A 16767-nucleotide genomic window follows, 5' to 3' on the forward strand; every position below is an offset into this window, starting at 1 on the left:
TGAGCTTCTCCGGCATTTTCTGCATGTTGCACGGGATATTTTACGCCAGTGAACACATATCATCTTGTGAATATATCTCATCCAGTGTGATGCACAGCTCCTCTGCTTTAGCTAATCTTGGGTGCATTCCCTGCAAAGGCACTTGGACAAAGTTTATGAAAGTTTGACACTGTAGTCATGGAAACCATTACAAAACACACTTGTGGCCCAGTCACTGGTGAGTTCCACATCAGTTTGTACTATCTGGTTTTGACCTCTGGTACCAGCTCGTCCACTGACTCACTTCTCATCCATATACACTATGTGATGTTCATCTCTAAGCAAACTGTCTCCCTCCAAGAAAGGTTGTAACAATGAGTCCAGGTGTTGGGAAGTGCTGTGGTGGCATACTAGTACAGTTTGTAGATTTCCTGGCTCTCAACAGCAGAGACCAGGGTTCAATCCTGACCTTGGGTGCTGTCTGTATGGAGTTGCATGTACATAATCCCTGTGATTTCTCATGTGATCAAGCTTTCCTGCATATCCCACAGACATGCATAGACATTTAGTGGGTTAATTGATCACTGTAAATTGCCCCTATTGTGCAGCTGAGGGGTAGAATCTGGAAAATAAAATAGGATAGAGTAGAATTGGCGTGAATGGGTACCTGATGGTTAGCATGGATTTGATGGGCTGAAGTTTCCAAACTTCATGACTCTGGAAGGATGCTGGACATTTGCAAGTATCAATCTTGAAATTGTGACTTCAGGATGTAAGCTTGTCGTATGTTTGGGTGGAGTTCATATCTACAAGGTTTCCTGGAGGTGAAGCAAAGCAGATTGCCAATAATCTCTGGTCCAAACTCTCAGAGAAATGGGATTAATTTGGGTAGGCATCTTGGTTGGTATGGGTGAGTTGGGCTGAAAGGCTTGTCTTCATGCTGCACAACTCAACATTTCAATGACTCTAGCTCAGCAAGTCAAGTAGAATCAAATTAATGACAGATGCTAATCATGATGTTGGCTGTTGTTTTGAATGACTAAGTTGCTAGAGAGACACTGAAGCTGGTGATAGAAGATTTTTATTTAACACAGCAGATCTTATGGAGTGAATGTAGTTCTCCTCAAGGACTGGCCTTCTTTGTCACATACCTGTCCCTTCCTCGATAGATCCACCACCTGGCTCATAAGCAAGAGGGAGGAAGGATGGAAGGAGTGGGAGTTCGCCTGCAAGGTAACCCCATTGGCATGGGAAATGACGGCAGAGGGTGTGGAAGCTCAAGGAACAAAAAGTTCAAAGTTGCTGGTGAGGACTGGAGGAATAGAATCAACTCTACTGCCAGCAGGAAAGCAAAAATTACACTTGAACTCCTTGCCTGGACCTTCTCTGTCTACTCTACATACCAGGGGTTGAGTGGTAAGGCTTCCACTGCTTAGACCTCTGCCTGAAGTTGGCCTTCCCTCATCCTTAGTGTTTGCTTTTCTTGTCCCAGCTGTAGAATTGTTCAACCCAAAATGTCAGGATTTGGGAAGAAACTGCAAGCCCAGTAAATTGTACTGATGATGTCATTGTTGCCTCAGTAACAAATTGTACAGAGGGTCAAGAAACAAAAGGACTGGATTCTTGTGGAAAGGATGATTTATGAGCAGGTTAATGGAATACTTGAAGAATATCACTTTGGAACATGGAAGTGTTTAATATTACTGATAGAGTGTTCTGTATAATGTATAACCCTCAGGTTCAGCTAGCAGCTTAGTCTAGGGGGAGACAGGCTCCAGCCTGGCCAAACTTGAGAAATCTTGTTTAGGTGGATGCTATGTGATGTGTCCCCTGTTACAAATCAGTACCATGTAATAACAAACAGTCCACAATATGCAATTAAACAACTGAGCTTTATAATTCTTGATTTAACTATAGGGTTAGTAAAGAAACAAAAAAAGAAAGGGGCCCATTCCCATGAAACTGTCTAATGCACAACGTTGGAGTTCACGGTTTTCCTGCCTGTTCGTTCTCCATTGATTTCCCCCTGGTCATCGACTCCCGACCCCATTCCAAGTCCACTCCGTCCTGCAGACTACGACTTCTCCATTCTGGCATCTTCTCTTCCCATCTTCCGCTAAACAAAAACCTGCAAAACCTTCTCTCAAGAAAGAAAAACGCACCTCTCATTGGATGACACACATTCCAAAGCCCCCGTTATCTCTAGTCATAACCCAAACACTGCGGCTACAGAGAAACCATTACACCAGCAGCAAAACATTACAGAGCGTTACGTAAACATTCTAAATTGCAGTTCCTAGCACACTTTCATTTATATCACGTGTGCCTTCAGCTTCAAGTACAAACTAGTCTTCAGCTTTTTTGTAGAATTCCTCACCTTCGAGTAAATTCAAAGGATTCAAAGTACATTTATTATCAAAGTATGCGTGCAGTTTACAACTCTGAGGTTCTAAGTCACCCAAAACTAGCAACAGAAAAAGGAACTAACAGAACATATAGTCTGGCCCTGTGGCTCAGAAGTGTAGAGAAAGGAAGAGGAAGGCAGCAATGATAGGGGACTCTATAGATAGGGGGTCAGACAGGCGATTCTGTGGACACAGGAAAGAAACTCGGATGATAGTTTGCCTCCCAGGTGCCAGGGTCCGAGATGTTTCAGATCGCGTCCACGATATCCTGCAGTGGGAGGGAGAACAGCCAGAGGTCATGGTACATACTGGTACCAATGACATAGATAGGAAAAGGGAAGAGGTCCTGAAAAATGATGACAGGGAGTTAGGAAGGAAGTTGAGAAGCAAGACTGCAAAGGTAGTAATCTCAGGATTACTGCCTGTGCCATGTGACAGAATAGGAATAGAATGAGGTGGAGGATAAATGCGTGGCTGAGGGATTGGAACAGGGGGCAGGGATTCAGATTTCTGGATCATTGGGACCTCTTTTGGGGCAGGTGTGACCTGTACAAAAAGGACGGGTTGCACTTGAATCCCAGGGAGACCAATATCCTGGCAAGGAGGTTTGCTAAGGCTACTGGGGAGAGTTTAAACTAGAGTTGTTGGGGGAGTTGGGAACCAAACTGAAGACACTGGGGAAGAGTAAGCTGACTCACAAATAGAGAAAGCTTGTAGACAGTGCGAGAGGGAGGACAGGCAAATGATAGAGAAGGGACACGCTCAGACCGAAGGGTTGAGATGTGTCTATTTCAACGCAAGAAGTGTTATGAACAAAGCGGATGAGCTTAGAGCGTGGATCAGTACTTGGAGCCATGATGTGATGGCCATTACAGAGACTTGGATGGCTCAGGGACAGAAATGGTTACTTCAAGTGCCAGGCTTTAGATGTTTCAGAAAGGACAGGGAGGGGGGCAAAAGAGGTTGGGACGTGGCACTGTTGATCAGAGATAGTGTCACGGCTGCAGAAAAGGTGGACACCATGGAGGGATTGTCTACGGAGTCTCTGTGGGTGGAGGTTAGGAACAGGAAGGGGTCAATAACTTTAATGGGTGTTTTTTATAGGCTGCCCAATAGTAACAGGGATATCGAGGAGCAGATAGGGAAACAGATCTTGGAAAGGTGTAATAATAACAGAGCTGTCGTGATGGGAACTTTTAATTTCCCAAATATCGATTGGCATCTCCCTAGAGCGAGGGATTTAGATGGGGTGGAGTTTGTTAGGTGTGTTCAGGAAGGTTTCTTGACACAATATGTAGATAAGCCTACAAGAGGAAAGACTGTACTTGATTTGGTATTGGGAAATGAACCTGGTCAGGTGTCAGATCTCTCAGTGGGAGAGCATTTTGGAGATAGTGATCATAATTCTATCTCCCTTAAAATAGCATTGGAGAGGGATAGGAACAGACAAGTTAGAAAAGTGTTTAATCGGAGTAAGGGGAATTATGAGGCTATCTGGCAGGAAATTGGAAGCTTAAATTGGAAACAGATGTTCTCAGGGAAAAGTACGGAAGAAATGTGGCAAATGTTCAGGGGATATTTGTGTGGAGTTCTGCATAGGTACGTTCCAATGAGACAGGGGAGTTATGGTAGGGTACAGGAACTGTGGTGTACAAAGGCTGTAATAAATCTAGTCAAGAAGAAAAGAAAAGCTTACAAAAGGTTCAGAGAGCTAGGTAATGTTAGAGATCTAGAAGATTATATGGCTAATAGGAAGGAGCTTAAGAATGAAATTAGGAGAGCCAGAAGGGGCCATGAGAAGGCCTTGGCAGGCAGGATTAAGGAAAACCCCAAGGCATTCTACAAGTATGTGAAGAGCAAGAGGATAAAACGTGAAAGAATAGGACCTATCAAGTGTGACAGTGGGAAAGTGTATATGGAACCGGAGGAAATAGCAGAGGTATCTAATGAATACTTCAGTATTCGCTATGGAAAAGGATTTGGGTAATTGTAGTGATGACTTGCAGCAGACTGAAAAAACTTGAGCATGTAGATATTAAAGAGGATGTGCTGGAGCTTTTGGAAAGCATCGAGTTGGATATATCGCCAGGACCAGATGAGATGTACCCCAGGCTACTGTGGGAGGCGAGGGAGGAGGTTACAGTGCCTCTGGCGATGATCTTTGCATCATCAATGAGGACGGGAGAAGTTTGGGAGGATTGGAGGTTTGTGGATGTTGTTCCTTTATTTAAGAAAGGGAGTAGAGATAGCCCAGGAAATTATAGACCAGTGAGTCTTACTTCAGTGATTGGTAAGTTGATGGAGAAGATCCTGAGAGGCAGGATTTATGAACATTTGGAGAGACATAATATGATTAGGAATAGTCAGCATGGCTTTGTCAAAGGCAGGTCGGATTGAATTTTTTGAGGATGTGACTAAACACATTGATGAAGGAAGAGCAATAGATGTGTATATGGATTTCAGCAAGGCACTTGATAAGGTACCCCATGCAAGGTTTATTGAGAAAGTAAGGAGGCATGGGTTCCAAGGGGACATAGTTTTGTGGATCCAGAACTGGCTTGGCCACAGAAGGCAAAGAGTGGTTGTCGAAGGGTCATATTCTGCATGGAGGCCGGTGACCAGTGGTGTGTCTCAGGGATCTGTTCTGGGACCCTTACTCTTGGTGATTTTTATAAACGATCTGGATGAGGAAGTGGAGGGTTTGGGTTAGTAAATATGCTGATGTCACAAAGGTTGGGGGTGTGGTGGATAGTGTGGAGGGCTGTCAGAGGTTACAACGGGACATTGATAGGATGCAAAACTGAGCTGAGAAGTGGCAGATGGAGTTCAATAAGTGTGAAGTGGTTCATTTTGGTATGTCAAATATGATGGCAGAATATAGTATTAATGGTAAGACTCTTGGTAGTGTGGAGGATCAGAGGGATCTTGGGGTCAGAGTCCATAGGACACTCAAAGCTGCTGCACAGGTTGATTCTGTAGTTAAGAAGGCATATGGTATATTGGTCTTCATCAATCGTGAAATTGAATTTAGGAGCCGAGAGGCAATGTTGCAGCTATATAGGACCCTGGTCAGACCCCACTTGGAGTACTGTGCTCAGTTCTGGTCGCCTCACTACAGGAAGGATGTGGAAGCCATAGAAAGGGTGCAGAGGAGATTTACAAGGATGTTGCCTGGATTTGGGAGCATGCCTTCTGAGAACAGGTTGAGTGAACTTGGCCTTTTCTCCTTGGAGTGTTGGAGGATGAGAGGTGACCTGAGAGAGGTGTATAAGATGATGAGAGGCATTGATCGTTTGGAGAGTCAGAGGCTTTTTCCCGGGGCTGAAATGGTTGCCACAAGAGGACACAGGTTTAAGGTGCTGGGGAGTAGGTACAGAGGGGATGACAGGGGTAAGTTTTTTTTATGCAGAGTGGTGAGTATGTGGAATGGGCTACTGGTGGCGGTGGTGGAGGCAGATACGATAGGGTCTTTTAAGAGACTTTTAGATAGGTACATGCTTAGAAAACCTAGAGGGCTATGGGTAAGCCTAGTAATTTCTAAGGTAGGGACATGTTCAGCACAACTTTGTGGGCCGAAGGGCCTGTGTAGTGCTGTAGGTTTTCTATGTTTCGATGTTTTCTATGATGTGAACTACAAACCGCCTCGATTAAACCTTGCTCCAACACCATCCTCTGACCAGCATTGATGGACAGAAAGATCATTCGAATGCTATGACCTTCCTCCAGGAGAGTGAGACTGTCGCATGAGGCACCTTCTCCAGCAGCAGTGAGATGATGCTGAGCACTCACTAAGGGAGGTTGATATTGGTCTGAGTGCAGGTCAATGGGAGTAGGCTTTTTAAATGGTTCAGCATGGACTAGATGGGCTGAGAGACCTGTTTCTGTTCTGTGGTTTTCTAAGATTCTGTTAGCATGAGTCAATGCAAAAATGCAGGCTCCTCAAAGGATGATGAAAGACATCATGAGCTCATGTGACACAGAGAAAGGGACACGGGGGGGTGGGGAGTGAAGAAAGAGGGGGGGGGAGAGGGAGTGAGAGAAAGACAGAGAGACAGACAGAGGGACAAAAAGAGAGAGACAGAGAGAGGGAAAGGAGGAGAGGAGGGGGAGAGGGAGACAGAGAGAGGGGGAGGGGGAGAGAGAGAGAGGGAGAGAAAAGTGTAAAATTTCTTCTCCAACCATTCAGAGGCAAGCTTCAGCTTTTGTAATAAGAAGCCACCTTCCGTACAGCAACAGGAAATACGCTGGCAGGTGTTGAGGAGGAAACATTTGCTCGGGTTTTTGCAGCTAATCGTTTAGGGAGGTACTTTGATGCAGAGCTTGGCGGCTCTCGCAACCGAGAAGGGTGTTTATTGTTTTGAACTGCCCTATCAGTGGCAGCTGTAAATTAATGTGTATCCAACAACACAGAGGTGGAAAAACTGGGCAGGGCACCGTGTTACTTATAGAAGCTGGCGCAGAAGAGATCCCTGACAGGCATCACAATATGCGAACCATCATGCTGTTGCCTTTTACATTATTCGCTCTCCTCAGCAGCGCCTGTGCCCTAGATTACATGCCGAACAACTACAGCATAACTGAAGCTGGGGCCAGAGAATTTGTGTCCCATTATAACGACACAGCAGAGACGATCTTCTACTACAGTGTTTCAGCCAGCTGGAATTACAACACCAACCTGACCAGTTACAACCAAAAGAAGCAGGTACTGTCATTTAGCTCTTTCTATTAAGCTCTGTCGGCTGCTGCATATATAAGGGTACCTATACTGCCTGACCTGCTGAGTGTTTCCAGTATTTTCTGCTTTTAATCAAATCCTATTCCATAACTTGGGGTTAAGACTGCTACTTTTCAAGACGAGAGTGTTGTGCTGCACGTCAGCCTCAGGTTGAACACAGAAGAACCTAAGATTTGCAGGATGTTTTTTATGCTCAAAGGGGAAATCGACTTTTAGAATAAGTTACCAGAGATGTGTAAATATGCAAGGGGATGAGCTGGGGAGGGATAACAGGAAGACTCTCAAGCATAAATACTACCATAACCAACAGGTGTGTTATAACATTTGCATATTTCCATACAAATATTAAGTCAACTGTCTGAATAACTCCTTAGATAGGCTGGGTGCCAAATTCTGTTTAATAATGCTGTTGAGAAGTCTTCACGTTTAAGAAAATGGACATTTTCTTAAAGCTCATGATTCAGTGGTTCGATCTCCCTGACTTGTAGGCCAACTGTAAAAAAAGCTCATGTATACAAAGACGCCTGTTGAGAAACAAGCAGTAGTTAGCTGGCCAAAATAAACACAGCTTTCCGCCACCATATGTTTAATAAATATATGATTAATGTGGATTGTACAACCATAAGATATTAATAGAAACACATTAAGAGTTTCCCCTATCTTCGCACTTTGTATTCTCAAAGCCCCAGTCTCGTCGTAAAAGGACTGCTTATTTATTCACTTAAAATATTTTTGAATATTCTTGAATGTCAGGGGCAGGAACATTCCTAATTTTTGCTGGGTCTGACACCCTGGGAATCTTGGATTAGCCAGCTGCAAATAAGTTTTGTCGTCTTGCGCTCTCCCTCTTTGATGGGTCTCACCATTAGGGACTGACAGGTCTTTGGAGAACAGGTTCTTCAGAACACATCCACAAAGGATAGGTGTGTTTTTCCATGCTGGTTAGTGGTGAGTATGGGAGGACATGAAGTTTTATTTGACCACCTCCAGGAAATAAAATAAATCCCAGTATTGCTAGGCTCGTGGTCTTAGCATAAACCACTCACTGTTCCCCTCAGTATACGCTTCCAAGGAAATGTGAATTAAACACTTTTACAGAGGTTGATTGCTATTGAAATGTCTGATGCACCATTAATAACTCTAGGAGACTGGAAGTGAACGATAGGCTTCTATTAACAGCGAAAAGGTGCTCGTTGAAGACTGAGGGAGGAGCAGTGCCCCAAGCCCCTTTATACAGGTGTCTGTGGGAGGAACCACAGAAGCAGTCAGCAGAGGAGCGTGTACAGACAGGTATACATAGTTTACCACAATGTCAGTAGATATTGGCCAGCAATCTTGTGAGTCAATGATATACATCCTTTAACCAGCCCCAGGTAAATGTTCTGCAGGAATCATTTGGTAGTGACAAAGTTGCTGAGAACAAAACACAGAGAAAGAAAAGGTAGCACTTTAAGGGCCAGACAACCACAGTTTGATCAGGCACATAAATATTCGGAAACAGCACAGAACAGTGTAGCAAATCAACAATGTAATAACTCAATAAGAAGCACGTGCTGACACTAGTAATGAAAATCTGAGAATTCTCTCAATGTGCTCCTGCTGTAGTTCGATGGATATCAATGTTTCTGATCATCAGAATATTCACATTCAAATTTTGTCTGAGCAACCAGGCTTTGGCAGTGAGTCTGATCACAGTAGGCAGCAGCAAACCGAAGGTGATGAGTTACTGAATGAAGTTGTACACCATGATCTTTCCAACTGTCTCAGCTCAGTCTGAGATGCTGGAAATTAACAAATCAAGTTAAAATGAACGGACTGAGCTAAACTGGTGGGCTTTAATTACATTCTCACTGCAGTCAAGGAGCAGGAAATTGGATGGGATGTGAGAAGGGCAATATCCCCAAATTCTGCTGTTCTGTTTTAACCAACACCATCTCCCATTTGCCGGGGTCTTGCACCCTGGTAATCACTGACTCCTTTTTTCTCAACAAATGTAATTTACAGAGCTGAGCTCCACCTTCCATGGCCAGGAATCAGTGTGAAGCAAAGGGTTCCAATGCAACACTAGTTCAATGAGAGAGCGCAGGGATAAATGAGCTGGCTGCAATGTTTTATGGCTATAAGTTTTACTAGATGGTGCATCTCAGAATTTTGGATCTTCTTCCCATTTAAAAAATAATCTGCACATTTATTTCTACTACCAAAGTGCATTTTCCATGCATTTTCCAACATTGTATCAGTCTCCCTGTAATTTAAAACATATACAAGTAGTAAAAGCAAGGAACAATTTAAAGTTCAAAGTACAAAGTAAATTTTATTATCAAAGGACATATATGTCACTGTATACAACCCTGAGATTCATTTTCCTGTGGGCATACTCAGCAAATCTACAGAATAGTAATCAATGAAATATCAACCAGAGTGTAGAAGACCACAAACTGTGCAATTGCAAATATAAATAAATAGCAATAAATAAAGAGGACATGAAATAACAAGATAAAGAGTCCTTCAAGTAAAATTATTGGTTGTGGGACCAGAAATAGAATGAGTGTTGTTATCCCCTTTTGTTTAAGAGCCTGATGACCAAGGGGTAGTAATTGTTCTTGAACCTGGTAGTGCCAGTCCTGAGGCTCCTGTACCTTTGACATGATGGGAGCAGTGAGAAGAGATCCTGGCCTGGGTGGTGAGGATCTCTGATGATAGATGCTGCTTTTCTACTGCAACATCTCATGTAGATGTGCTCGATGGTTAGGAGGGTTTTACCCGTGATGGACTGGGCCAAATCCACTACCTTTTATAAGATTTCCCACTCAAAGGCATTGCTGTTCCCATACCAGACCATGATGCAGCCAGTACTCTCCACTACACATCTAGCGTTTGATGACGTGCTGAACCTCCGCAGACTCCTGAGGAAGTAGAGGCACTGTCGAGCTTTCTTTGCAATTACATTTACGAGGGGTGATTGATAAGTTCGTGGCCCAAGGTAGAAGAAGTCAATTTTAGAAAACCTAGCACATTTATTTTTCAACATAATCCCCTCCTACATTTACACACTTAGTCCAGCGGTCATGGAGCATACAGATCTTGGACCTCCAGAAAGTGTCCACAGCAGGGGTTATTGATAAATTTGTGGCCTGGGGTAGAAGGAGTTGAGTAATTAACTTCAAACTTTCTGCATAATCACTCAAAGAGTTGAACTGCATGTGCACGTAACGAGAGCTGTATAACTCATTGCCTTCTACCTTAGGCCACGAACTTATCAATCAGCCCTGCTATGGACCACTTCTACAAAGAAGGGATCCGTATGCTCCACAACCACTTTACTAAGTGTGTAAATGTAGGGGGGGACTATGTTGAAAAATAAATGTGCTAGGTTTTCTAAAATTGACTCCTTCTACCTTAGGCCACAAACATATCAATCACCCCTCGTATATGATGGGTCCAGGACAGGTCCTCTGAGGTAGTGACACCCAGGAATTTAAAGTTACTGACCCTCTCCACCTCTGATCCTCCGATGAGTACTGGCTCATGGACTTCTGGTCTCCCTCTCCTGAAGTCTACAATCAGATATGAGTGAGAGGTTGTTGTTACTACACCACTCAGCCAGGTTTTCAGTCTCCCTCCAGTATGGTGTCGGAGCTGTACTTAAACACACAGTCATAGGTGTAAAGCGAGTAGAACAGGGGGCTAAGCACACATCCCTGTGGTGGTGAAGATCGTGGAGGAGATGCTTTTGCCTGACTGGGGTCTGCAAAAGCTAATACATTGTCATAGTAAATGTTCCAATGAGCAATGAGGTGGCATTGTGCAAAGGGCCTCGTGTGGGCAAGCTGACCAGTCTACCGTAGGACAGATCGGGTGTGACTGAAAGCCTCCTCTTCATGAGCTCTGCTTATGTAGCAGGCAGTGAAGAGAGTTAAGTGGTACCTGTGTGCCAGACTTCATGACCACAGGTACTGGGAAGCTAGCTGTCTTTCCTGTGATGGCTGAGTGCTTTCTCACTAATACCAAATGTTGCCTTGATGCTGCTTCTGGCTCTAGTTCCACACCTCCGCTGAAGGCGGGACAGGCAGTGCCTGAGCTTTGGCAGACAGCTCAGGGCCAAAGGAGAGGCAGTGGAGGAGGCAGCACACCTGCATTGACCAGAGGCAAGCCTCCTGTCCCCCGCATGTTAGAACATGGTACATGGAACAGGCCATTTGGCCCACAATGTTGTGCTAAACTAATTCAATTAATAACCAAATGGCCAACTAAATTGCACTGATCAAACAACACATTTTGTGACATACGTCAGTGATAATAAACCCAATTTTGATTCTGACCTTCAGTGTCCATTTCCTGTACATTCACCTTGGGGCCTCTTGAATGCCTTTATCATCTTTGCCGCTAACCCCAGCATACAACCTGAAATCGGCGAAACAGAGAGAACAAAGATTGAATGACAGACAGCATTAGAACCCCAAAGCCCCCCTCCCCCCACACACAAGCAGCAGCAAAAGCATCAGCCCCTCCTCACCCCACTACCTCCAGCAAAAGCATTAACCCCCCCACCCCTACCACGCAAGCCCCAGAGACCGTGATCTAGAGTCCTTCAAAAACTACTATCATCCTCTCACACTAAATGCCCTCTGGTATTAGACAATTTAATCCTTAGAAACAAAAAAGATACCAGCAGTATACTCCATTCATACTTGTCATTATTTTATAAACTTCTATCAGGGCTCCCTTCAGCCTCCATCACTCCAGAGGAAGCAATCCAATTGTGTCCATCCTCTGCCTCGAAACCAGGCAGCATCCTGGTAAACCTCTTCTGCACTCCCTCCAAAGCCTCAACATCCTCTCTGTAGTGAGGTGACCAGAACTGTATGCGATACTCTGATGCAGCCTAACTAGAGTTTTATAAAGCTGCAATGTAACTTCCTGACTTTTGAACTCACTGCCTCAACTAACAAAGGCAAGCATGCCATATACCTTCTTGACCACCTTATTGACCTGTGTAGCCACTTTCAGGGAGCTGGATGATTGTAGACCTGTTTGATAGGACTAGTGTCATATCAATATAGCAACCTAATAATCTACATCTCACAGATTGTTCTTGCCACTATTTATTAAATGCTCCCAATGGTGTGCGTCTCAAATAGCCTCTGACAACCACGTCCAGCTCCTGGCCTTCACGGGTGGCTTAGCTACTAAGCCCAGCAGAACTGTTTCTACTGACAGGAGAAAGGGCAAAGGAGGATTACTGACATCTTAAAGCCAGTCGCTTTGGGCAGATGGGGTTCATTAGCAATGGTTGGCAGCTCATCTAGGAGAAGGAAAACTCTGATCTCAAACCTCCCCTACCATGCAGCTATACCCACTCATGGGGAAGGCTTCAGGAGTAAACCCCAAGGGAAAATTCCGGAGCTGGCGTCCCTCAGGCAGTCCTACATTGAGTTCAAGACTGACTGGCAACTCCAGTGATGCTGCCGGTACCAAACTGTGTCGGTCTCTGCTGTTCCTTTGGGCTCATCAGATGTGTGGAGCTTGCTACTTGGGCAACAGCTTACCCTCCATATTACACTGCCCAGGCTTGTGTATCTGGACAGCCAGGACACAATAGCCATAGAATCTATATCTACCATGCAGACGTGATACTGGTCTACTGTACTGTCAGGTAGAGTGAGCAGCACTAACAGTAATATAAGACATTTTTGTTAAAAATAGAAGCTGGAGTTTGTTCTCTTTCCTCAACCTTGAATGTGTATGCCGAGTAGTTTGTTTCATTAGGTATTTGCATTGCAGGAGATGGGAATGTGAGGTGCACACAGTGCTGTCTGTGGACAACATGCAGGCACTTTGATGAAGGTATCCAATTACTCCCCCTCTGTCAGCTCTTTCATTAGATGCTGTGATTGGTTACAGCATACATTTTGAACTTCAGTATACTCTGAAGTTTACTTTAAATTGGAGCAATAAATGAGAGTTGATTTTACTGCAAGCATTGGGGTCCTTACAAGTATTGCAAAATCGAGGGAAGTTATTGTCAAGAATTATTGGCTGCTTTTCACCCAGGCTGTTGTATTAAACTTCATGGCTGCTGATAGCAACTGCCTGCAAGGGTGATGGGAATAAGACCATGAGACCATAAGACATAGGAGCAGAATTAGACCATTCATCCCATTGAGTTAGATCTGCCATTCCATCACGGTTGATCTATTTTCTTTCTCAACCCCATAATGAAGTAGGTTTTCAAAGCTTGAAAAAGAGAAAAAAGAGAAGGGGCACTGTGTGTGTGTGTGTGTGTGTGTGTGTGTGTGTGTGTGTGTGTGTATTTGGTCACACCTCTTCTCCCCACCCACCCACCTCACTATGGTTATGGTTCAAGTCCAAAGTCAAGAAATACCCCATGAATTGAGGAGATGTGGGCACATCACTCTACAGATGCAACACACACTGTGATACTCAGCAGTGATGAGGAGAGTTGTCAGAGCATTAACTATTCATGTAGTCAATACGTCACTGTCCCATTGAGAGGGTTTTCAGTACACATCTCTTTGAGAGGCCTGTGCCATGTTTTATTGAGAGGTAAGGGCGGAAGTCAGGGGTTGCACATTCATATCTACCAGCAAGGCAGAATTAGCATGAGGTGAAAAATGCAAGGAGAATACACCATATAACCATATAACAATTACAGCACGGAAACAGGCCATCTCGGCCATTCTAGTCCGTGCCGAACGCTTACTCTCACCTAGTCCAACTGGCCTGCACTCAGCCCATAACCCTCCATTCCTTGCCTGTCCATATACCTATCCAATTTTACTTTAAATGACAATACCAAACCTGCCTCTACCACTTCTACTGGAAGCTTGTTCCACACAGCTACCACTCTCTGAGTAAAGAAATTCCCCCTCGTGTTACCCCTAAACTTTTGCCCCCTAACTCTCAACTCATGTCCTCTTGTTTGAATCTCCCCTACTCTCAATGGAAAAAGCCTATCCACGTCAACTCTATCTATCCCCCTCATAATTTTAAATACCTCTATCAAGTCCCCCCTCAACCTTCTATGCTCCAAAGAATAAAGACCTAACTTGTTCAACCTTTCCCTGTAACTTAGGTGCTGAAACCCAGGTAACATTCTAGTAAATCTTCTCCGTACTCTCTCTATTTTGTTGACATCTTTCCTATAATTCGGTGACCAGAACTGTACACAATACTCCAAATTCAGCCTTACCAATGCCTTGTACAATTTTAACATTACATCCCAATTCCTATACTCAATGCTCTGATTTATAAAGGCCAACATACCAAAAGCTTTCTTCACCACCCTATCCACATGAGATTCCACCTTCAGGGAACTATGCACCATTATTCCTAGATCACTCTGTTCTACTGCATTCTTCAGTACCCTACCATTTACCATGCATGTCCTATTTTGATTATTCCTACCAAAATGTAGCACCTCACACTTCTCAACATTAAACTCCATCTGCCATCGTTCAGCCCACTCTTCTAACTGGCCTAAATCTCTCTGCAAGCTTTGAAATCCTTCTTCATTATCCACAACGCCACCTACCTTAGTATCATCCGCATACTTACTAATCCAATTTACCACCCCATCATCCAGATCATTAATGTATATGACAACATTGGACCCAGTACAGATCCCTGAGGCACACCACTAGTCACCGGCCTCCAACCTGACAAACAGTTATCCACCACTACTCTCTGGCATCTCCCATCCAGCCACTGTTGAATCCATTTTACTACTTCAATATTAATACCTAACGATTGAACCTTCCTAACTAACCTTCCGTGCGGAACCTTGATGAACCAAGATGAATACACCAAGATGAATCTCATCAAAGCACGTCTTGTCCAAACTTGCCATGGTCAGAATCTCAACAGGAAGAGATCCTTACAATGTGAAAATATAAGCAAAAACTCAAACGGTGCATAAATTAAAAAGACACAAATGGTTCTGGTTTCTGGGCTGCAGAACGTAGTTGTTGGTCCTGTCTGCACCCTGATCCAGGGTTATACAACAGCCTGCACAATCTAAACAAAAGCTTTCAGTAATAACACTTTTAGAAGCACTTATCTGGAGTGATGCTATCAACATTTGAAAATTGATGATAAGAATCGACTTTAAAAAAACAATGCTCTTAAACAAAACAGCAGGTATTGTTTCATTACTTTTATATCAGAACATCACCTCATGAACTTGCTCTCTTTATGCACTATTTTGTATAAATTTCCTATTATAACTTACAGCATTTTTATGTATTACACTACACTGCTGCTGCAAAACAACAAGTTTCATGACTTATGTCAGTGATAATAAATCTGATGATTTTGATTCTGATAACCAACACGCAGTAGATAAAGTTAACCCACATTTCTGGTATTTTAGTATCTATGAATAAAACTTTATTCTTTGTTAAGACTTCTGTGTTAATTAGCACATCTTCAATGTCATGTAGTTTTCACTCCTATATCTGATGTCATAAATTTCAAGGATACATCCACTAGTCCCACAGTTACCCTCACTCCCACTTAGACTCAGAACCATTGCACGCCACTGCTCACAGCTGGCTGTTCACTGCTCACTCATGCTCCCCGTTTAAGAAATGGAGATTCTTCTCCTCCCGTCAGGCTACTGGAGCAAGCAGCGGATACACTTGCCAACAGTGCTGTCATCGTTGTTGCTATGTGCTGTGTTGAACGACGTGGGCAATCATAGTTTTTCCATGACTATGATTGTTGTTGGCAAATTTTTCTATAGAAGTGGATTGCTATTGCCTTCTTCTTGGCAGTGTCTTTACAAGACGGGTGACCCCAGCCATTATCAACACTCTTCAGAGATTGTCTGCCTGGCATCAGTGGTCTTGTGATATGCACCAGTTGCTCCTACAACATCCACCACCTGCTCCCATGACTTCACATGAGCCTGATCGGGGGGCTAAGCAGGTGCTACCACTTTCCCAAGGGTGACCTGCAGGCTAGCGGAGGGAAGGAACATCTTACACCTCCTTTGGTAGAGATGTACCTCCACCCAACACCCAAGTAGGCAGTGTAGACTTCCCAAAATTCATGTACTCATGTGGCTATTAGAGTTTTCCTTTCCTATTCTGAGCTATTTCTTAACAGGAAGTATGCCTGTTCACTCAGTGAGATTATACTGAGTGCAGCTAATTCCACTCTTCCTTCGAGTTGGGGGAGGGAGCCCAAAGGCTCTTAACCCAAAACAGCATCTGCAGTCTCCTGTGTGCCAATTCACTGAAGGGGCTGAGAGGAACGTGTGGAGAATAAGAAATGGGATTAACATTGGAGTTGTGTAAATGGGTCAGTCTGGATTCAGTGGGCCATAGTGCCTGCTGCATGTTGTTTTCTCTGTGAGACTATGAGCAAAGGCCTTGCAGTCCACTAAGCCCAACCCCTTTACATTTGATCTCAGTTTATTCTCCACCCTCCTGGAGAGAGGTGAATCGCAAATGAAAGATGTTTGGGGATTTCTGTCGACTGCAGTGGGGGTGGGGGTTGGTTTCTGCCAGCTGGACACTGCTCAGCAATATATGTGACATAGGCCTACCGCCAGACATCTTGCTCTTTGGTCTGCTTGTAAGGAAGCCCTCTCACTCATAGGTGTAGTCCTCAATAGGCAAGGTG

At 44.0% G+C, this 16767-nt stretch overlaps 1 protein-coding gene across 2 annotated transcripts in view; it reads left to right on the top strand.

Annotated features, from left to right (window-relative positions):
• Positions 1 to 6581: 6581 nt before the first annotated feature.
• Positions 6582 to 16767, top strand: part of ace (angiotensin I converting enzyme (peptidyl-dipeptidase A) 1) — a 153639-nt gene continuing 143453 nt past the window's right edge. The window contains exon 1 of one of the 2 annotated variants that reach the window (XM_059955758.1): positions 6582 to 7086. In XM_059955758.1, the coding sequence (XP_059811741.1) occupies positions 6775 to 7086 (312 nt within the window). In that variant the 5' untranslated portion in view covers positions 6582 to 6774. The remainder of the gene's footprint in view (positions 7087 to 16767) is intronic. The other variant, XM_059955757.1, reaches the window with a different exon arrangement.

This window comes from Hypanus sabinus, chromosome X1, assembly GCF_030144855.1.
Source record: "Hypanus sabinus isolate sHypSab1 chromosome X1, sHypSab1.hap1, whole genome shotgun sequence".
Classification (NCBI taxonomy): domain Eukaryota; kingdom Metazoa; phylum Chordata; class Chondrichthyes; order Myliobatiformes; family Dasyatidae; genus Hypanus; species Hypanus sabinus.